This window comes from Lampris incognitus, chromosome 8 (assembly GCF_029633865.1).
Source record: "Lampris incognitus isolate fLamInc1 chromosome 8, fLamInc1.hap2, whole genome shotgun sequence".
Taxonomy (NCBI): domain Eukaryota; kingdom Metazoa; phylum Chordata; class Actinopteri; order Lampriformes; family Lampridae; genus Lampris; species Lampris incognitus.
Genome location: NC_079218.1, coordinates 60,603,001 through 60,625,535, shown reverse-complemented (window position 1 = coordinate 60,625,535; position 22,535 = coordinate 60,603,001). Strand labels below are relative to the sequence as shown.

The 22,535-nt window shown below is 47.8% G+C and overlaps 1 protein-coding gene across 1 annotated transcript in view; it reads right to left on the bottom strand.

The window, feature by feature from the left end:
• Positions 1–9,813: 9,813 nt before the first annotated feature.
• Positions 9,814–22,535, bottom strand: part of oatx (organic anion transporter X) — a 96,386-nt gene continuing 83,664 nt past the window's right edge. Inside the window, exon 16 of the mRNA XM_056284992.1 lies at positions 9,814–10,617. Coding sequence (XP_056140967.1) covers positions 10,461–10,617 — 157 coding nt within the window. The 3' untranslated portion in view covers positions 9,814–10,460. The remainder of the gene's footprint in view (positions 10,618–22,535) is intronic.

Here is a 22,535-nt window from a genome sequence, read left to right as displayed (position 1 = left end):
AAAACGGGGCATCTCTGAAAAGCCCAAAAACAGGTTTTCAGCTACCGATCTTACGTCTGTGTGGAGAGGCCTGCAGAACATCACCAACTACAGGAGATCATCCACCCCCCCTCCCCCCCCCACACACACACACCTGCACTCACGGTCTGTGAAGAGGATGTATCAGCTATTCCAGAGACAGAACACCAGAAAGGCAGCAAGTGCGGACAGCATGTCTCCCTCCTGCCTGAGAGTCTGTGCTGACCAGCTGGCCTCCATCTTCACACTGGTCTTCAACTGACCCCTGGAGCTGTGTGAAGTCCCCTCCTGCTTCAAAACCTCCACTATCATCTGGGTACCCAAGACAGCCTGTATCACAGGATGACATGACTACAGGCCCATCACTCTGGTGTCTGTGGTCGTGAAATCCTTTGAGAGGCTGGTGTTGTCTCACCTGAAGGACATCACAGGCCCCCTACTGGGCCCCCTGCAGTTGGCCTACTGAGCAGACAGGTTAGTGCATGATACAGCCATCATGGGTCATGAGGTCATAACAACCTGGAGCTGAACACGATCAAAACTGTCAAGATGAAGTGGACTTCAGGAGGAGCCCTCCATCACTACCCCCCCCCTCACCATACTCAACAGCACTGTGTCAGGAATCAGGAACACTTTGTCATTTCACTTCATGCACTTGTGTACATGAAATGACACGACATGTTGTTTCCCCCAGCCCACAGCAGTACAACACAAAGACAAAAACACATCCAAAAACTACAAGAACACACATATCCAAACTACCACACATATCCAAACCAACACACATATCCAAACTAAACCAAGAAGATCCCCGTCCAAGGGAATGAGCCAGGATGACCGTCTGAACCGCCGGTCTGCATGGGTTAGCAGTTAGCTTAGCCCGCCCCGCTTCCGCGTCCTGTCAGACCACCCTCAATGTGGAAACCGTCATGTTTCTGGGATCCACAATCTCCCAGGACTCAAGGTGGGCACCCAACAAAGACACAGTTATCAGACAGGCCCAGCAGAGGATGTACTTTCTCCGCCAGCTCAGGAGGTCCAACCTGCCTCAGGAACTGCTGATTCAGTTCTACACTGTAGTAACCCAGTCTGTCTTCTGCACGTCCACCACTGTCTGGTTTGGTTCGACCACCCAACAGGACAGGGACAGACTACAACGGACAGTTAGGTCTGCAGAGAAAATCATTGGTCCCAACCTGGCCTCCATTCAGGACTTCATACACTTCCAGACTCAGGAACCAGGCAGGCAACATCACTGCCGACCCATCACATCCTGGTCACAACCTGTTCCAACTCCTCCCCTCTGGTAGGCGCTACAGAGCACTGTACCCCAAAACAACCAGATATAAAAACACTTTCTTTCTGCAGGCTGCCATTCAAATGAACACATAACACTGTCAGTAAATCTAAGCCCACTGTATACACTGTATATGGTATGTATACATGCATATTCTGTCATGTCCACCTATCTCATGTACGTATAAGTAACCTGCTAACATATTCATTCCATATGCTAACATATTCATTCCGTATGCTAACATATTCATTCCATATGCTAACATGTTCATTCCATATGCTAACATATTCATTCCATATGCTAACATATTCATTCCATATGCTAACATGTTCATTCCGTATGCTAACATATTCATTCCGTATGCTACCATGTTCATTCCATATGCTAACATATTCATTCCATATGCTAACATGTTCATTCCGTATGCTAACATATTCATTCCGTATGCTAACATGTTCATTCCATATGCTAACATGTTCATTCCATATGCTAACATATTCATTCCGTATGCTAACATGTTCATTCCGTATGCTAACATATTCATTCCATATGCTAACATATTCATTCCGTATGCTAGCATATTCATTCCGTATGCTAACATATTCATTCCATATGCTAACATGTTCATTCCATATGCTAACATATTCATTCCGTATGCTAACATGTTCATTCCATATGCTAACATGTTCATTCCGTATGCTAACATATTCATTCCGTATGCTAACATATTCATTCCGTATGCTAACATGTTCATTCCAGCATGTTTGCACTGTAGCATTGCACTACCGCCTCCCTGTTCCACCTGTATAAAGTCATTCCTTGTGTATGTTCCTGAAGATTGTAGTGTTGTAAGTCTATGCTCAGTACACTGAGAGAGCCACTAAAACAAAGTCATATGTGCAAACCTACATGGCCAATAAAGTTGATTCTGCTTCTGCCACCGTTATCATTAGGGCTGTGACTTTTATTATCACTATCATAGGCAACCTTATCAAGTTTGCAAGCTGGTCTACGTCTTTTTTGATTTTGTATATTTTATACATACATACATATATATCTATGTATTTATCCATCTATATCTATCTCTCTCTCTCCCCCTCTCTCTCTCTCTCTCTCTCTCTCTCTCTCTCTCTCTATAGAGAGAGAGAGAGAACCATAGCGCTATAGATCTCTCCCTCACTATATATATATATATGTGTGTGTGTGTGTGTGTGTGTGTGTGTGTGTGTGTATGTATAACACTTTGTTAAAAGAAACACCTTAATGCTAGAACAACCGGGATTTCACTCCTCCCGAAAACATGGTTGTTTTATTAACATTCTGTCTGCAGGTGTTAATAAAGGACTGACCAGAGACCTGCTGTTATAAGCAGGTTCTGCAGACCACTTCCTCTGAATAAAGTGTTAATAAAGGACTGACCACAGACCTGCTGTTTATAAGCAGGGTCTGCAGACCACTTCCTCTGAATAAAGTGTTAATAAAGGACTAACCACAGACCTGCTGTTTATAAGCAGGGTCTGCAGACCACTTCATCTGAATAAAGTGTTAATAAAGGACTGACCACAGACCTGCTGTTTATAAGCAGGGTCTGCAGACCACTTCATCTGAATAAAGTGTTAATAAAGGACTAACCACAGACCAGCTGTTTATAAGCAGGGTCTGCAGACCACTTCTTCTGAATAAAGTGTTAATAAAGGACTGACCACAGACCTGCTGTTTATAAGCAGGGTCTGCAGACCACTTCTTCTGAATAAAGTGTTAATAAAGGACTAACCACAGACCAGCTGTTTATAAGCAGGGTCTGCAGACCACTTCATCTGAATAAAGTGTTAATAAAGGACTGACCACAGACCTGCTGTTATAAGCAGGTTCTGCAGACCACTTCTTCTGAATAAAGTGTTAATAAAGGACTGACCACAGACCTGCTGTTTATAAGCAGGATCTGCAGACCACTTCATCTGAATAAAGTGTTAATAAAGGACTAACCACAGACCTGCTGTTATAAGCAGGGTCTGCAGACCACTTCCTCTGAATAAAGTGTTAATAAAGGACTAACCACAGACCTGCTGTTTATAAGCAGGGTCTGCAGACCACTTCATCTGAATAAAGTGTTAATAAAGGACTAACCACAGACCTGCTGTTATAAGCAGGTTCTGCAGACCACTTCCTCTGAATAAAGTGTTAATAAAGGACTAACCACAGACCTGCTGTTATAAGCAGGGTCTGCAGACCACTTCATCTGAATAAAGTGTTAATAAAGGACTAACCACAGACCTGCTGTTTATAAGCAGGATCTGCAGACCACTTCCTCTGAATAAAGTGTTAATAAAGGACTAACCACAGACCTGCTGTTATAAGCAGGTTCTGCAGACCACTTCCTCTGAATAAAGTGTTAATAAAGGACTAACCACAGACCTGCTGCTATAAGCAGGGTCTTCAGACCACTTCTTCTGAATAAAGTGTTAATAAAGGACTAACCACAGACCTGCTGTTATAAGCAGGGTCTGCAGACCACTTCCTCTGAATAAAGTGTTAATAAAGGACTGACCACAGACCTGCTGTTATTAGCAGGGTCTGCAGACCACTTCCTCTGAATAAAGTGTTAATAAAGGACTAACCACAGACCTGCTGCTATAAGCAGCTTCTGCAGACCACTTCCTCTGAATAAAGTGTTAATAAAGGACTAACCACAGACCTGCTGCTATAAACAGGGTCTGCAGACCACTTCCTCTTAATAAAGTGTTAATAAAGGACTAAACACAGACCTGCTGTTATAAGCAGGGTCTGCAGACCACTTCATCTGAATAAAGTGTTAATAAAGGACTAACCACAGACCTGCTGTTTATAAGCAGGATCTGCAGACCACTTCCTCTGAATAAAGTGTTAATAAAGGACTAACCACAGACCTGCTGTTATAAGCAGGGTCTTCAGACCACTTCCTCTGAATAAAGTGTTAATAAAGGACTGACCACAGAGCTGCTGCTATAAGCAGGGTCTGCAGACCACTTCCTCTGAATAAAGTGTTAATAAAGGACTGACCACAGACCTGCTGCTATAAGCAGGGTCTGCAGACCACTTCCTCTGAATAAAGTGTTAATAAAGGACTAACCACAGACCTGCTGTTATAAGCAGGGTCTGCAGACCACTTCATCTGAATAAAGTGTTAATAAAGGACTAACCACAGACCTGCTGTTTATAAGCAGGATCTGCAGACCACTTCCTCTGAATAAAGTGTTAATAAAGGACTGACCACAGACCTGCTGCTATAAGCAGGGTCTGCAGACCACTTCCTCTGAATAAAGTGTTAATAAAGGACTGACCACAGACCTGCTGTTATTAGCAGGGTCTGCAGACCACTTCCTCTGAATAAAGTGTTAATAAAGGACTAACCACAGACCTGCTGCTATAAGCAGCTTCTGCAGACCACTTCCTCTGAATAAAGTGTTAATAAAGGACTAACCACAGACCTGCTGCTATAAACAGGGTCTGCAGACCACTTCCTCTTAATAAAGTGTTAATAAAGGACTAACCACAGACCTGCTGTTATAAGCAGGGTCTGCAGACCACTTCTTCTGAATAAAGTGTTAATAAAGGATTGACCACAGACCTGCTGTTATAAGCAGGGTCTGCAGACCACTTCCTCTGAATAAAGTGTTAATAAAGGACTGACCACAGACCTGCTGTTATAAGCAGGGTCTGCAGACCACTTCATCTGAATAAAGTGTTAATAAAGGACTAACCACAGACCTGCTGTTATAAGCAGGTTCTGCAGACCACTTCCTCTGAATAAAGTGTTAATAAAGGACTAACCACAGACCTGCTGTTATAAGCAGGGTCTTCAGACCACTTCTTCTGAATAAAGTGTTAATAAAGGACTAACCACAGACCTGCTGTTATAAGCAGGTTCTGCAGACCACTTCCTCTGAATAAAGTGTTAATAAAGGACTGACCACAGACCTGCTGCTATAAGCAGGGTCTGCAGACCACTTCATCTGAATAAAGTGTTAATAAAGGACTGACCACAGACCTGCTGCTATAAGCAGGGTCTTCAGACCACTTCATCTGAATAAAGTGTTAATAAAGGACTAACCACAGACCTGCTGTTATAAGCAGGATCTGCAGACCACTTCCTCTGAATAAAGTTTTAATAAAGGACTAACCACAGACCTGCTGTTATAAGCAGGGTCTGCAGACCACTTCATCTGAATAAAGTGTTAATAAAGGACTAACCACAGACCTGCTGTTATAAGCAGGGTCTGCAGACCACTTCCTCTGAATAAAGTGTTAATAAAGGACTAACCACAGACCTGCTGTTATAAACAGGGTCTGCAGACCACTTCTTCTGAATAAAGTGTTAATAAAGGACTAACCACAGACCTGCTGTTATAAGCAGCTTCTGCAGACCACTTCATCTGAATAAAGTGTTAATAAAGGACTGACCACAGACCTGCTGCTATAAGCAGGTTCTGCAGACCACTTCTTCTGAATAAAGTGTTAATAAAGGACTAACCACAGACCTGCTGCTATAAGCAGGTTCTGCAGACCACTTCATCTGAATAAAGTGTTAATAAAGGACTAACCACAGACCTGCTATTATAAGCAGGGTCTGCAGACCACTTCCTCTGAATAAAGTCATAATAAAGGACTAACCACAGACCTGCTGTTATAAGCAGCTTCTGCAGACCACTTCATCTGAATAAAGTGTTAATAAAGGACTGACCACAGACCTGCTGTTATAAGCAGGTTCTGCAGACCACTTCCTCTGAATAAAGTGTTAATAAAGGACTAACCACAGACCTGCTGTTATAAGCAGGGTCTGCAGACCACTTCATCTGAATAAAGTGTTAATAAAGGACTAACCACAGACCTGCTGTTATAAGCAGGATCTGCAGACCACTTCCTCTGAATAAAGTGTTAATAAAGGACTAACCACAGACCTGCTGTTATAAGCAGGATCTGCAGACCACTTCCTCTGAATAAAGTGTTAATAAAGGACTGACCACAGACCTGCTGCTATAAGCAGGGTCTTCAGATCACTTCCTCTAAATAAACTGTCAATAAAGGACTAACCACAGACCTGCTGTTATAAGCAGGTTCTGCAGACCACTTCCTCCTAATAAAGTGTTAATAAAGGACTAACCACAGACCTGCTGCTATAAGTAGGGTCTGCAGACCACTTCATCTGAATAAAGTGTTAATAAAGGACTAACCACAGACCTGCTGCTATAAGCATGGTCTGCAGACCACTTCCTCTGAATAAAGTGTTAATAAAGGACTGACCACAGACCTGCTGTTATAAGCAGGGTCTGCAGACCACTTCCTCCTAATAAAGTGTTAATAAAGGACTAACCACAGACCTGCTGTTATAAGCAGGTTCTGCAGACCACTTCCTCTGAATAAAGTGTTAATAAAGGACTGACCACAGACCTGCTGCTATAAGCAGGGTCTTCAGACCACTTCACCTGAATAAAGTGTTAATAAAGGACTAACCACAGACCTGCTGTTATAAGCAGGTTCTGCAGACCACTTCCTCTGAATAAAGTGTTAATAAAGGACTAACCACAGACCACTTCTTCTGAATAAAGTGTGAATAAAGGACTAACCACAGACCTGCTGCTATAAGCAGGATCTGCAGACCACTTCCTCTGAATAAAGTTTTAATAAAGGACTAACCACAGACCTGCTGTTATAAGCAGGATCTGCAGACCACTTCCTCTGAATAAAGTGTTAATAAAGGACTGACCACAGACCTGCTGTTATAAGCAGGTTCTGCAGACCACTTCCTCTGAATAAAGTGTTAATAAAGGACTAACCACAGACCTGCTGCTATAAGCAGGGTCTTCAGACCACTTCATCTGAATAAAGTGTTAATAAAGGACTAACCACAGACCTGCTGTTATAAGCAGGGTCTGCAGACCACTTCATCTGAATAAAGTGTTAATAAAGGACTAACCACAGACCTGCTGTTATAAGCAGCTTCTTCAGACCACTTCACCTGAATAAAGTGTTAATAAAGGACTAACCACAGACCTGCTGTTATAAGCAGGGTCTGCAGACCACTTCATCTGAATAAAGTGTTAATAAAGGACTAACCACAGACCTGCTGCTATAAGCAGGGTCTTCAGACCACTTCACCTGAATAAAGTGTTAATAAAGGACTAACCACAGACCTGCTATTATAAGCAGGGTCTGCAGACCACTTCCTCTGAATAAAGTGTTAATAAAGGACTGACCACAGACCTGCTGCTATAAGCAGGTTCTGCAGACCACTTCCTCTGAATAAAGTGTTAATAAAGGACTGACCACAGACCTGCTGCTATAAGCAGGGTCTGCAGACCACTTCCTCTTAATAAAGTGTTAATAAAGGACTAACCACAGACCTCCTGTTATAAGCAGCTTCTGCAGACCACTTCTTCTTAATAAAGTGTTAATAAAGGACTAACCACAGACCTGCTGTTATAAGCAGCTTCTGCAGACCACTTCATCTGAATAAAGTGTTAATAAAGGACTGACCACAGACCTGCTGCTATAAGCAGGTCCTGCAGACCACTTCTTCTGAATAAAGTGTGAATAAAGGACTAACCACAGACCTGCTGCTATAAGCAGCTTCTTCAGACCACTTCTTCTTAATAAAGTGTTAATAAAGGACTGACCACAGACCTGCTGTTATAAGCAGCTTCTGCAGACCACTTCATCTGAATAAAGTGTTAATAAAGGACTAACCACAGAGCTGCTGTTATAAGCAGGTTCTGCAGACCACTTCCTCTGAATAAAGTGTTAATAAAGGACTAACCACAGACCTGCTGTTATAAGCAGCTTCTGCAGACCACTTCATCTGAATAAAGTGTTAAAGGATTGACCACAGACCTGCTGCTATAAGCAGCTTCTTCAGACCACTTCACCTGAATAAAGTGTTAATAAAGGATTGACCACAGACCTGCTGCTATAGGCAGGTTCTGCAGACCACTTCATCTGAATAACCACAGACCTGCTGCTATAAGCAGTTTCTTCAGACCACTTCCTCTGAATAAAGTGTTAATAAAGGATTGACCACAGACCTGCTGCTATAAGCAGGATCTGCAGACCACTTCACCTGAATAAAGTGTTAATAAAGGACTAACCAGACCTGCTGCTATAGGCAGGGTCTACAGACCACTTCCTCTGAATAAAGTGTTAATAAAGGACTAACCACAGGCCTGCCGCTACAGGCAGGTTCTGCAGACCACTTCATCTGAATAAAGTGTTAATAAAGGACTAACCACAGACCTGCTGTTATAAGCAGGGTCTGCAGACCACTTCATCTGAATAAAGTGTTAATAAAGGACTAACCACAGACCTGCTGCTATAAGTAGCTTCTTCAGACCACTTCACCTGAATAAAGTGTTAATAAAGGACTAACCACAGACCTGCTGTTATAAGCAGGTTCTGCAGACCACTTCATCTGAATAAAGTGTTAATAAAGGACTAACCACAGACCTGCTGCTATAAGTAGCTTCTTCAGACCACTTCACCTGAATAAAGTGTTAATAAAGGACTAACCACAGACCTGCTGCTATAGGCAGGTTCTGCAGACCACTTCATCTGAATAAAGGCATTCACAGGACTCTCTCTCCAGTCGGACTAATGTTGATTGGTTTATGATCGGTTTTAGTGTGCAGAAACGCTTATCGTTGCAAACAACTATTTATTCACTTCATGGTCAAATTATACACGTCTTGTTAAATAACTGAGCGGCTGTAAGGGTATGCAATGATATGGAAGGGTATAGAAGGCTATGTAAGGCTATGGAATGTATGGAAGGTTGTGTAAGGATATGGAACGGTATGGAAGGATATGGAAGGGTATGGAAGGGTAAGGAAGGATATGGAAGGGTATGGAAGAGTATGGACGGGTATGTAAGGGTATGCAATGGTATATAAGGATATGGAAGGATATGGAACGGTATGGAGGGGTATGAAAGTGTAAGGAAGGATATGGAAGGGTATGGAAGGGTATGGAAGGATATGGGAGGGTATGGAAGGGTATGAAAATGTATTGAAGGGTATGGAAGGATATGGAAGGGTATGGAAGGGTATGGAAGGATATGGGAGGGTATGGAAGGGTATGGAAGTGTATGGAAGGATATGGAAGGGTACGGGAGGATATGGAAGGATATGGGAGGGTATGGAAGGATATGGGAGGATATGGAAGGATATGGGAGGGTATGGAAGGGTATGGGAAGAAGGGTATGGAGGGGTATGGAAGGGTATGGAAGGGCATGGAAGGATATGGGAGGGTATGGAAGGGTGTGGAAGTGTATGGAAGGATATGGAAGGGTACGGGAGGATATGGACGGGTATGGAAGGGTATGGAAGGATATGGGAGGGTATGGAAGGGTATGGAAGTGTATGGAGGATATGGAAGGGTACGGGAGGATATGGAAGGGTACGGGAGGGTATGGAACCAAGCACTGCTCAAATGGTTCAAATGCAGAGAGGCTGGGAAGTTCTACTTTCAAGATTCAGATTTTTTTATTATACTTTCTGATCAAACTCTATGACTAACATCTCAAATTCTGCAAACACTCTTGACAACAGAATATATGTAACTTTCAGCTGTGCAGGAGTTAGTTTGTCTCCGAAATTTGTAAAAGATCTGCAGTTAAACCTTTCAGTTATTTCAGCTGTAATACTGGTCTGTTATTATGCACTGGGTTTGCAGGCTGTGTTACATGAAGGCAGAATCTTCCTCTCCGTCTGACTTGGAGTGAGAGAGGAACTGGAATCTATTTCCCTCCATTCTGACTGTCTGGCTTTCCACCATGTTGGATTAAGCCAGGAACAGTGTGAATCATTGCTGACTGGCAGGTTTTAGCAGACTTCCTCTTTCCATTGGCTAATTTTGGCAAGGAGGCCCAGCTTCAGTGTCGCAATACAGACATGACACACCCACTTTACTACATGACACACCCACTTTACTACATGACACTCCTAATCGGTTAGGTTTAGGCATGAGGAGGGAGATGGTTAAGGTCAGGGTTAAGGGTGGGGGGTATTGTCGTGTAACACAAGGCCATAGGGGTAACAACATCAGGGGGGTGTCATGTAGTACTGCCACACTGCAGTTAGACCCATCTCGGTGTTGGTGGGGGGACGGTTGTCATTGGTCAGAGGGCGTTGAGCCCGGTCCCTTCTCCTTCCTTTATCTCTTTAAAAGCCGGGTCATCCTTGGAGACCACGTCCTCCTGACAACCCACACCCTCTTTTAAGGCCACACTTTCTTTCTGCAACTGCTGCTGCTTCTGGGCGTGGCTTTCTCCTGACCTACAGACAGACAGACAGACAGAGAGGGAGAGAGCGAGAGCGAATACTGTAAGATTTTAAAAAGTGTACTGAATATATTTTACTCAGCTGCATCATGTATGCTGTATCTGGCCTCATAATTAAGACCTCTCTGAGTCTGAGCTCTGTGCTACTATCAACCATTTAACTCCTGATGTCCCTCTTTTGTTCTCCTTTGGATGCTGACATTAACATTTTCATCTGACACTTTTCTCATACTTCCTCAACCCGTGAATCAAAATACAGAAGTTGGTTGTCCAGAAAAACGTGTTTTCTTTTTCTCATTAGGAGCCTGGCATCAACGTTTTCTAAAATTACTCCCACATGAAGTGAAGACAGCATTACTCTCCGGACGTACGGGTTGTGACAGGTGGAAGCTAACCTGCTAGCTAGCTAGTTACCGTGAAGAATGGGGCAGCCATGGACTTAAATACAGAATCAAATACTGCCAACACCAGAGTCTGCCATCTGAAGAAATGGCCCAAAACCTTCAAAGTCACCCTTTCCATCCCCTTTGGAATGTATGCCACAACCTAAGCTAGATCAGAAAAGATTAAAAAAAAATCAACCTTTAACCTAAATTTCTGGAGATCTCAAATTAATTTGGTGTAAGAAAACCTTAAACTGGTAATCAGGAAGGTGTTCATGTGAATTAATGTTCATTTTGTGACTTACTATCACTGACTGGTTACACAACAATGATCCAGCTCACTCTCACTTCCTGAAAACCTTTGCTTCTGAAAGCACTGGCATTAAAAAAACCCACACAGTCTTAAACTGGGCACATGGCTTAATCCCAAAGTCCACATTCATGGACTCGCAGACTTTGAGGTGTGTTCCCACTAAATCCATGAGGGCTTATGCAGCCTTCCATTCAAAGTCCCAGGTCGGAATTTCCCAGCTGAAATTTTTAAGTTCCGACCTCCAAGTGTTCCAGGCAGAGGCGGACTGTACCGTCAGGCAGAGGCGGACTGTACCGTCAGGCAGAGGCGGACTGTACCGTCAGGCAGAGGCGGACTGTACCGTTAGGCAGAGGCGGACTGTACCGTCAGGCAGAGGCGGACTGTACCGTCAGGCAGAGGCGGACTGTACCGTTAGGCAGAGGCGGACTGTACCGTCAGGCAGAGGCGGACTGTACCGTTAGGTAGAGGCGGACTGTACCGTCAGGCAGAGGCGGACTGTACCGTCAGGCAGAGGCGGACTGTACCGTTAGGTAGAGGCGGACTGTACCGTCAGGCAGAGGCGGACTGTACCGTCAGGCAGAGGCGGACTGTACCGTCAGGCAGAGGCGGACTGTACCGTCAGGCAGAGGCGGACTGTACCGTCAGGCAGAGGCGGACTGTACCGTTAGGCAGAGGCGGACTGTACCGTTAGGCAGAGGCGGACTGTACCATTAGGCAGAGGCGGACTGTACCGTCAGGCAGAGGCGGACTGTACCGTCAGGCAGAGGCGGATTGTACCGTCAGGCAGAGGCGGACTGTACCGTCAGGCAGAGGCGGACTGTACCGTCAGGCAGAGGCGGACTGTACCGTCAGGCAGAGGCGGACTGTACCGTTAGGCAGAGGCGGACTGTACCATTAGGCAGAGGCGGACTGTACCGTTAGGCAGAGGCGGACTGTACCATTAGGCAGAGGCGGACTGTACCGTCAGGCAGAGGCGGACTGTACCGTCAGGCAGAGGCGGATTGTACCGTCAGGCAGAGGCGGACTGTACCGTCAGGCAGAGGCGGACTGTACAATCAGGCAGAGGTGGACTGTGCCATTAGGCAGAGGTGGACTGTACCATCAGGCAGAGCTCAGCCATTGCCTTAGGCCCCAAGCTACCAAGGGCCCCATAAAACATCACATAAACTTATGGTTAAGAAAGTTTTTTACTTTTCTCTAATTGTCTTTCAGTTATCCATACGCTAAAATGGCATCAGAGTGCTTAATTCACGAGTGCCTCAGCACCCCCCCCACCCCCACCCCCAACTTCATTTGGACTATTCCATGATCCTACTGCACATCTGCAGGAAAGGTTCAGGGAGACGGCAACCTTTTTTTTTTGGGTATGCAAACTGTTTCTTTATCCTCCTTTTCCTTTCACAACAGCATACACACATATCTCTGCGCAGCATCTTGCATACTTCTCAACATTTTATACAAATCTCTGAGCCGTAGTCTCCCCCACTGCTCACATATACTGTCCAGTCCACGTCACCCTCATCATTACTAAGTTTTAGCCAAGTGATACTAAATCATATGCCAGGATGCGTGTCTGCAGATTTCTTTCTAACCCAACACTTTACCACCTGACTACCACCACTGGTCCTTCTGTCTGGCTGAAGGTGCATTAAAGAGCTGGCTTGTAGACCCCAAACTAATAAAAGTCCATATGTGTGCAGTGTTGCCATGTGGCAGCACGTATATTTGACTGATTTGCCAAGAATATAATTTGTGAACATTTTTAGCAATGGTGAATACACCGTTATCCTACCAGGCACGATGCATCTATTTTTGTTTTGGGATGAAATGATGAAGATTGGAGTTTTATAATGGATGTTTTGTCTTCCACTCATAAAGTCACAATACGTGGCTGTAATTTCAAAACAAAGGACCTGAAAGCCACAGGATACAAACAAAGCACACTGTTGGGTACTCTGAAGCCTCGCCTTGTGGAATAACACAAACGGAAGGATTTCGTAAAGACAATTAGCTAAAGCAGCACGGTGCCATTCGGCAACACCGTGTGGCTGGTAAAACTGGAAACCCAACAAAGCCCAATGCAATAGCGACGTGACCCAGGGGAGTTTGTGTGGGTGTAGCTGACACATGAGCTACACCTACATGCATTAGAGTCCCGCTGCAACATACGCTGCATACGAGCATCCTACTGACCTCCGAAGCCCCCATCAGCAGCAGTGTCAACTGCGCTTGCTCCACATTTTGCGGCGGTTTGTGCTCCACTTCCGGCAGAGTCATTCTCCTCACATGGCGCCACATCATCTCCTCATGCACACGGCTGGTTTCCAGTTATGCCAGCTGTTCTTCACAAGTGGGGAATTCATCGTTCTCCATCAAGACCCTCACACAACCATGACTAGATTATGCCAACTTTGAATTAAAATGAATAATTTTTAATAAGAATAAGAAGAAAGCCACCTTATTTGTGTATAGGAGCAGTGGGCAGCTGCAGTGCCCGGGGACCCACTCCAGTTCTTCTTTCCACTGCCTTGCTCATGGACACAGGCAGGAGTATTAACCCTAACGTGCATGTCGTTTCGACGGTGGGAGGAAACCCACGCAGACACGGGGAGAACATGCAAACTCCACACAGAAAGGACCTGGGACCACCTGGGATCCGAACCCAGGACCTTCTTGCTGCGAGGCACCAGTGTTGACCACTGGGCCACCGTGCCGCCAAAAGGACGACGGCAACCGACTCGTGCAAACGACCGGCTCGATGCGGTGTACAGACTGTTGAAAAAGAGGCGATGCTACCTGTTAGACGGGGCTGCCGGGCTAAGCCCCGCCCCCGCCCCGCCCCCTAGCGTTGTGTGTGAATGGTACAGCCCAGCGGATTGGGGTGTTACGCGACTACCGTAAAGCAGCCATGCGTTGTACCCACGCTGCGGTCTCCGTTGTGACTATTTAAGTCAAGTCGGTTTTATTTGTGTAGCCCAATATCACAAATTACAAATGTGTTCAGAGGGCTTTACAGCAACACAACATCCTGTCCTGAGACCCCCACATCAGAGAAGGAACACCTCCCTAAAACCTTTAACAGGGAGAAACAACAGGAAGAACCCTCGGGGAGAGCAACAGAGGAGGAGCCCTCTCCCAAGACGCACAACGTCCAATGATGTTGTGTTTACACAATTTACACACACACACACACACACACACACACACACACACACACACACACACGGTGTCAGAAGTGGAAGAAACCCGAATGTAAATGCGTGCAAAGCTGACGTGCTCCGCGGCGGCGGCAGCAGTGACGTCACCAGCGAGAGGAGGAAAGGGGGAATAAAGGGCATACCGTGCTAGCAGCGGGCTAACTAGGCTAACAACAATAGCAGCATTATGGCGTCGAGCATCCCGCCACCCGAGCAGTGGCGATCCTAGACTCTGGGGGGCCCCACGCAAAGAAGACCATTGAGACCCCCCCCACCTCCCCACACACACGCCCCCATAAAAAAATGCCTTCGGTCAACTGTGCTATTCAAAAACCATCATTTATTAACAAATAAGGTGTAACAGTCGTACAAAAGAAGGAGCAACAACATCTAAATACAGTATGGAAAGTCAAAGAGGAACATCAAATAAAACAAAGCATTTCGCCCCTCTTGTCCTCTCTGCTCCTCTCATGTTTTCTTGAGGGTTACTTTTAGGGTCTTCTTTCATTTTCCTCAACGTTATAGCTTCAAGCTTGGAAGCCCCAAAGTGCCTGAGACTTATCTCATATGGGCGTTGGCATTTCACATTACAGTACCTTCACAACCGCTTGCAATATCCTCAACATTACAATATCTTCACATTACAATATCTTCACATTGAGGCGGACAGTAGGGGCTATGCCTCTCACCCAGCAGGACTGTGAGCTGGGGGCGTGGTTTACATTGGGGGCGTGGTTTACGTTCCCGGGCTCGCTGGTGCAGGGTTGTTCCTGCTGCAGTTGGTTTTTGGAGTTGAGGAATAAACATCAAACTGGCCTTGGTCTCCTGTGTTTTTCCTCATTCCTGCCACATTGGTGACCCCGAATTGAACATGTTTGGAGCAGAAGAAGAGTGTGAATCCACTTCGACCACGCCGCCCCAACTCTCCCAGCCGGCCGTTCTTGCCGCGGCTGTGAAGCTCCCAGAGTTCTGGCAGAGCGACCCGGCCTCGTGGTTCCAGCATGTCGAGGCGCTGTTCCACCTGCGTGGAATCTCCGCGGACGACTCCAGATACTATCTGGTCGTCGCTGCGCTGGACCAGCAGTCCACAAGCCGGGCCATGCAGCTGTTGCCCCCCCCCCCTCCGCAACACGGTAAATACGTCGCCCTCAAACATCTTCTGCTCCGGAGGTACAGCCTATCTGCCGCAGAGAGGGCAGATAGGATCCTTTCCCTATCCGGTTTGGGCGACGGGACGGCTGTGGATCTCATGGACAATATGCTGTCGCTGCTAGGCTCGGACGAAGGTGGATTCCTTTTCCCGCACGTTTTCCTGCGCCAGCTTCCGTCTCCTGTGTGCGCGGCTTTGGCTAACTCCCCGTGTCTGGCCGCTGGTGACTGCCGAGGTTTGGCTGAGGAGGCCGATCGGGTCCTGCTGGCTACCAGACGGTTCTCTGTGCAGAGTGTGGCATCGGAGCCTCTGCAGCCGGCGTCGGAGGACGCGGACCCGGCAGTGGTGGCTGGAGTGACTGCCCGGAGACGGCGCGGGAGAGGCCTCCGTTTCTTCCACCAGCGGTTCGGTGGCAAGGCGAGGCGCTGCGTCCCTCCGTGCACGTTTGAGACGGCGGGAAACTCCAGGGCCAGCGCTCAGTAGCAGCTGTGGGCGCTGACGGACGTAGTGAGCTGCTCTTCATTAAGGACTCGATGTCAGGAAGACGGTTTCTGGTGGACTCAGGCTCGCAAAAGAGCCTACTCCCTCCTGCTAAGACAGACAGGTCGGCCGAAGGCGGCGGCCCACAGTTAAGTGCAGCTAACGGTTCGTCCATTGCGACGTTCGGCACAAGGTTGGTGACTGTTTGCTTCCACGGGCGCCATTTTGAGTGGGACTTTGTAGTGGCCGCCATTACTGTTCCTATTATCGGCGCGGATTTTCTGTGTGCTAATGGTCTGCTGGTTGATGTTGCAAACCGCCGTTTAATTGATGCTGTGTCTTTCGCCACTGTTCCGTGCGAGACAGGGGGAGCCGGGCCGTTAACACACGCTAACTTTTTAGCATCAGGGGATGTTTTTCAGCGTTTGCTGGCGGATTCTCCATCGGTGACTCCACCTGCCTTTTCCACCGCGGTTACTAAACACGGGGTACAACATTTCATTCCCACTCTGGGACCGCCAGTTTTGGCGCGCGCGCGGCGCCTCAACGCGGTAAAATGGGCTCCAGCTAAGGAGGAGTTCGCCATCATGGAGCGTCTGGGTATAGTGAGGCGTTCCAACAGCCCGTGGGCCTCGCCGCTTCACATGGTGCCCAAGGCGGATGGGTCGTGGTGGCCTTGCGGCGATTTTCGCCGCCTGAACAACGTCACCGCCAATGACCGCTATCCCATCCCACACATACAGGACTTTTCCATACGCCTGGCAGGTACCACTATTTTCTCTAAGGTGGACCTGGTACGCGGCTATCATCAGGTTCCCGTGCGCGCAGAGGACGTGGCCAAGACCGCAGTGATCACCCCGTTTGGGCTTTTTGAGTTCATGCGCATGCCTTTTGGCTTGAAGGGGGCAGCGCAAACCTTTCGGAGGCTGATGGACTCGGTGTTGCGTGACCTTGCTTTCGTGTTCGTTTATCTCGACGACATATTAGTGGCCAGTCCGTCAGCCGAAGAGCACCTGGCGCACCTGAAACAGGTTTTCCGTCGTCTGGACGAACATGGCCTGATAGTCAACCCGGCCAAGTGTCAGTTTGGACTGCCGGTGATTGACTTCTTGGGTCACCGCATTTCGCCGCAAGGCGCGGTCCCGTTGCCTTCTAAGGTGCAAGCGGTGGCGGAATTTCCCCACCCGGTCTCTGTTAAGGCATTGCAGGAATTCTTGGGAATGGTGAATTTCTATAACCGTTTCCTCCCTCGCGCTGCCCACCTCCTTCAGCCACTTTACGAAGCCCTGCGGCTTAAGAAGGCTAACGACCCTGTCGACTGGACTCCCGAACAGGTCCAGGCCTTTGACGGAGCTAAGTGCGCCCTGGCTAACGCTGCCCTCCTCGCCCATCCCACACCCACGGCGTCCATAGCTTTAACAACCGACGCGTCTGACATAGCCGTGGGGGCTGTGGTTGAACAGCGCGTGGCGAATGCGTGGCAGCCACTCGCATTTTTTAGCCGCAAACTGCGAGATAGCGAGCGCAAGTACAGCGTTTTTGACCGGGAGTTGCTGGCACTGCACCTTGCAACCCGGCATTTCCGCTTCCTGCTGGAGGGTCGCCCATTCACGGCTTATGTGGATCATAAGCCGCTGACTTTTGCCATGTCCAAGGTGACTGAGCCGTGGTCTGCTCGTCAGCAGCGCCACCTAGCGGCGATCTCCGAGTTCACAACGGACATTCAGCATGTGGCCGGGAAGTCCAACCCTGTTGCTGATTGTCTGTCGCGTGTGCTTGTGTGTCCTGTGCACCTCGGTGTGGATTTCTCCGCTATGGCTGCCGACCAGCCCAGCGACCCGGACGTCCTTGCCCTTAGGTCAACGCGTACCGGTCTCAAGCTAGAGGACGCTGTGATGCAGGAAGGCAGTCCTGCCCTCCTCTGCGATGTCTTCACCGGCCGTCCCCGCCCCGTTGTTCCAGTGGCCTGGCGCCGTCGAGTTTTCAATTCGATTCACTCCCTCTCGCACCCTGGAGTTCGGGCGTCGGTGAAGTTGGTCGGTTCCAAGTTCGTCTGGCCTGGCCTCCGCAAGGACGTCAAGGGGTGGGCAGCTGCATGTGTAGCGTGCCAGCGCGCTAAGGTCCACCAGCACAATAAATCGCCCCTTGAACCGTTTCCGATCCCGGCCAGACGTTTCGACCACGTGCATGTGGACCTGGTGGGCCCGCTACCTTCTTCACAGGGTTTTACGCACCTGCTCACAATGGTGGATCGGACCACCAGGTGGCCAGAGGCTGTCCCTCTATCCTCCACAACATCCTCGGATGTTGCACGCGCTTTTCTGTCCTCCTGGGTCGCCCGTTTCGGCACTCCGTCAGATACCGCCTCAGACAGGGGCCCCCAGTTCGTGTCAGAGCTCTGGTCAGCACTTGCGCGATCCTTGGGTGTGCAGGTACACCGCAATACCGCGTACCACCCTCAGGCTAACGGCTTGTGTGAACGTTTTCACCGGTCACTCAAGGCAGCGCTGCGCTCTCGGATGGTAACTGGGTGGACCGTTTACCTTGGGTTATGCTCGGGTTGCATTCGGTTCCTAAGGTGGACCTCGACGCGTCACCCGCTGAGCTGGTGCTCGGTCAGCCGCTCCGCGTCCCTGGGGAATTTTTGCCTGGGAGTTCCGCTCCTCGACCCCGTCCGGCCGTTTATCCTTGTTTGTCCGACAGCACTCGGGTTCCAGGCCCCGTTCACCACTGTTTTCCGCGGTCGTTCGTGCCTGCGGAGCTCATGTGGGCTCGTTTTGTTTTTGTACGGCATGATGCTCACCGCTCGCCCCTCCAACCCCCATACGATGGCCCATTTCGGGTTCTTGAGACGGGTCTTAAGGGTTTTGTGCTGGGTATGGGTGGGCGTAGGGAGCGTGTCACGCTTGATAGGCTTAAACCGGCGCACAGGGTGGCAGGCGAAGTTGTGTTTCCGGCCCAGGTTCCCCGTCGGGGTCGTCCTCCTTCCAGGACCCCGGCAGTCTTCACGGGTTCAGCGTTCTGCTTCTCGGCCGGCTTTGGACTGTGTTTCACCTACTGTTCCGGCTGAGGGACGGCGCAGCCGTTATGGCAGGCTGCTTAAGCCTCCAGTGAGACACTGATTTTCTTTCCAGGAGTCCCTTCTGGGTGTTCGGGGGGGGGGGGGCTGTGTGGCAGACACTAGGGGTTATGCCTCTCACCCAGCAGGGCTGTGAGCTGGGGGCGTGGTTTATGTTCCCGGGCTCGCCGGGGCAGGGTTGTTCCTGCTGGAGTTGGTTTTTGGAGCTGAGGAATAAACATCAAACTTGCCTTGGTCTCATGTGTTTTTCCTCATCCTGCCACAACATTACAATATCTTCAACATTACAATATCTTTTTGTGGACATTCTAGTTGGACAAGATTTCTCTTTTCATCCAAGTTATATCATCAAGCTTGTATTTCTCCCCTGTATTTGTCCTCTCTGCTCCTCTCATGTTTTCTTGAGGTTTATTTTTAGGGTCTTCTTTTGTTTTCATTCATTTTAAATTTAATTTTCATTCATTTCAAATTTTATTCATTTCGTTTTTCCCAGGGCATTGTTGGTGCATATCCAAACAGCGAGTGATGATTGACAAGCAGACGTGACGTGACAGTGAGTGTGAGCACTCTGAACCCTGACCTAACCTTTTAGAAGTGCTGCCTTCGTGCCTTGGCTGCAGCAAAGGCTGTCAGCAGATCTCCCAGGTCCAAAGGTCTTCTGACCTGCTGCTCTATAGAGATTTGAGCCAGCCCTGAAAGTCTTTCCTGGCTCATGGCGGACTTCAGATAAGTCTTACTAAGCTTCAGGCTTGAGAAGCTTCTCTCACCAGATGCAACAGTGACAGGAAGTGTTAAGAGGAGCCGCAGGGCAATACTGAGATTCCCATAAAGATCTAGAAGGTCCACCTTGTATATGTAGTCCAACATCTCTCTTGGGGAGGAGGCACACTCATCAGGGAATGTGTGGATGGCAGCCCTGATCTCCATTACCATCTCCTCTCCATCGATGTCATCCATAGTTTTTTCCAGATTCAGGCACTGCGCCTCAAGCCTTCCAGACTTCAATGCCTCGGTCATAATGGTTGTAAATTTCCTCCATCTTTGAGAACGTGGTAGTGAAGCTGCTGAGGGTGGTGTCCACCAGTGGAAGAAAAAACCCCTGATTGAAGAGGTCATCTGGTGCAGGCAATGTTTCTTCTCTGCCCTCATATAGAAACTGCCTTGTTTTGTTTTGTTTTCTTCTTGTTCTCTTTTCGGGAAGCTTCGTGTCAATCCCTAGACGCTTTCATTTCCCTTGCTTCTATCTGGCAGGAAGCAAGCTCACACTGTCCCTGAACTCTGTAAGGTAGTTCGTGACTCCTCTAAGATCCGTTCTTAGTGTTTGGAGGGAAACAGCGGGGCTTTACAATATTTTGCTAGCATGGTGATCTGGTACAAAACATTGTACCAGATCGGGGCCAACGGGGGGGGGGGGTCTACCTTTCTGAGACGTTTCGGGGGCACCAAGCAATTGCCTGCCCTGACGGGACGCCTCTGCACCTGAGGAGATGAAAATGACCGGCAACCTCACGAGTAACTGGGACACTTTTAGAGCGGAGGGTGAAGACTACACGCTGGCACCGGGACTGAAGGACAACCCCGCTGAGGTGCAGGCAGCAACCCTGCGCAGAGTGATGGGCAGGGAATGCCGTCGTCATATATACAAACACAAGCTGGGCGTTATAGCGGAGCAGCAGAAAGACACGGGAGCAGTTCTCAATGCCCTGGAGAGATGTTTCAAGACAGCGAGGAATGTCACGTGTCAGCGATACATCTTTGGAAACTGCAAGCAAGATGAAGGTGCGCTAGGGTGACCAGACGTCCCGGTTTTCCGGGATTGTCCCGGTTTAAGGCTGGCTGACAGATAAAATAAATTGTCCCGGTTTTCAGCATCCATCCCCCAAATGACCCGGTTTTCACGGCAGTTAAAAAAATACTGAGTCTTATATTTGTTTTCAGCGCTTACAGAGACGTTTCCCATGTTCTGTCCCACTCATTACGACCTCATCCAATCAAAGAACACAAACAACGCACCACGTGTGTGACCTCAACATTGATTTTTCTGATGTGTGTGAAGTTCAAACAAAGACTCGGCTCCTCTAGTCCGCCTTTTTTTGGTGGGAGGGGACAAACATCCTTCAACGTATCATGTCCGGCGGGACAGACAAGCATGTGAGCGCGTGCATATGTGTGTGCGCGTGCACGAACGTGCGGTACAGTTCTTAGGGTCCCGGTTTGGGATTTTGAAAATCAGGTCACCCTAAGGTGAGCCTACTGATGCAGTCATAACGAGTCATAAGGGGAAAAGGCTGCTTCCTGTGAGTATGGAGAACCGCAAGAGGAACTGATGCGAGACAGAGTGGCGCTTGGTGTTAGTGATGAGAGTGTGCGGAGTCGCCTGCTTAGAGAGAAGGACCTCACACTGACATCAGCCGTAGAAACACGCCGGGCTGCGGAGACGACAGAGATCCTGTAGCCAGGGGGTAAATTCCATGTACCCTGGGTAAATATGTTCAGTATAAAAAAGAGAATAGACTTTATTTTGGGTTAACTATGTGCAAGGGAAGAGGTATTTACAGTTATTGTTATGTTAAAATATAATTCATATGTACAAACCATTTTAAAAAGCAAGATTGTACCTAAAGGAACAACGGCTCATAAAAAGGGTTAACTCTTAGCTGTTACAATCTGGTGCCACTAGAGGGCGAGACTGGCGAATTTCTTCTTCTTGTGCTCAGGAGATTCTGGCCCTTTTCTCGGTTGAGTAAGGTGAGAGATGCAGGCGAAATGCATTCTGAGTCCATCTAATGAAATCCGCGGGTAAATATGCCTTAATGATGCATCTCTCCATCTAATATTATAGTGTGGAGGTTCATAGTTGTAGTTTGACTGATGTTTTGGTTTAAGGTGCAAATAGCACGATGAATGTCGTGGGGTGGTACAGACTGTTTGAGGAAGTCCAAACGTGATTAGCAAGGTAACCGAGCCTACAGTATAGCCTCCTTAGCTAATTATGTGTTTGGTTAAGTTGAATAAATGTTTCTATAAATGTATGTATCTTTATTTCATGTAGATATTAGGATTTTTGAACAAAGCCAGAAGCTCTACTTGGAGGTCCCTGTGAAGGGAAATGGAATGTGAGTGTGCTTTAAGTATTACTGTTGAGTTGAATTCTCACATTTTTCATGGTTGCTAGTGGGGCGAGAGGGCATGTATGTTTATTTTGTACATTTTCGTGTGTTTTCTTTTAGTGATAAGCCCACTGCCATATTTTGATTTGTTTTTTGTTTTTTTGTTTTTGTATTTGTTTTTCATGAAATCTTTCTGCCTAA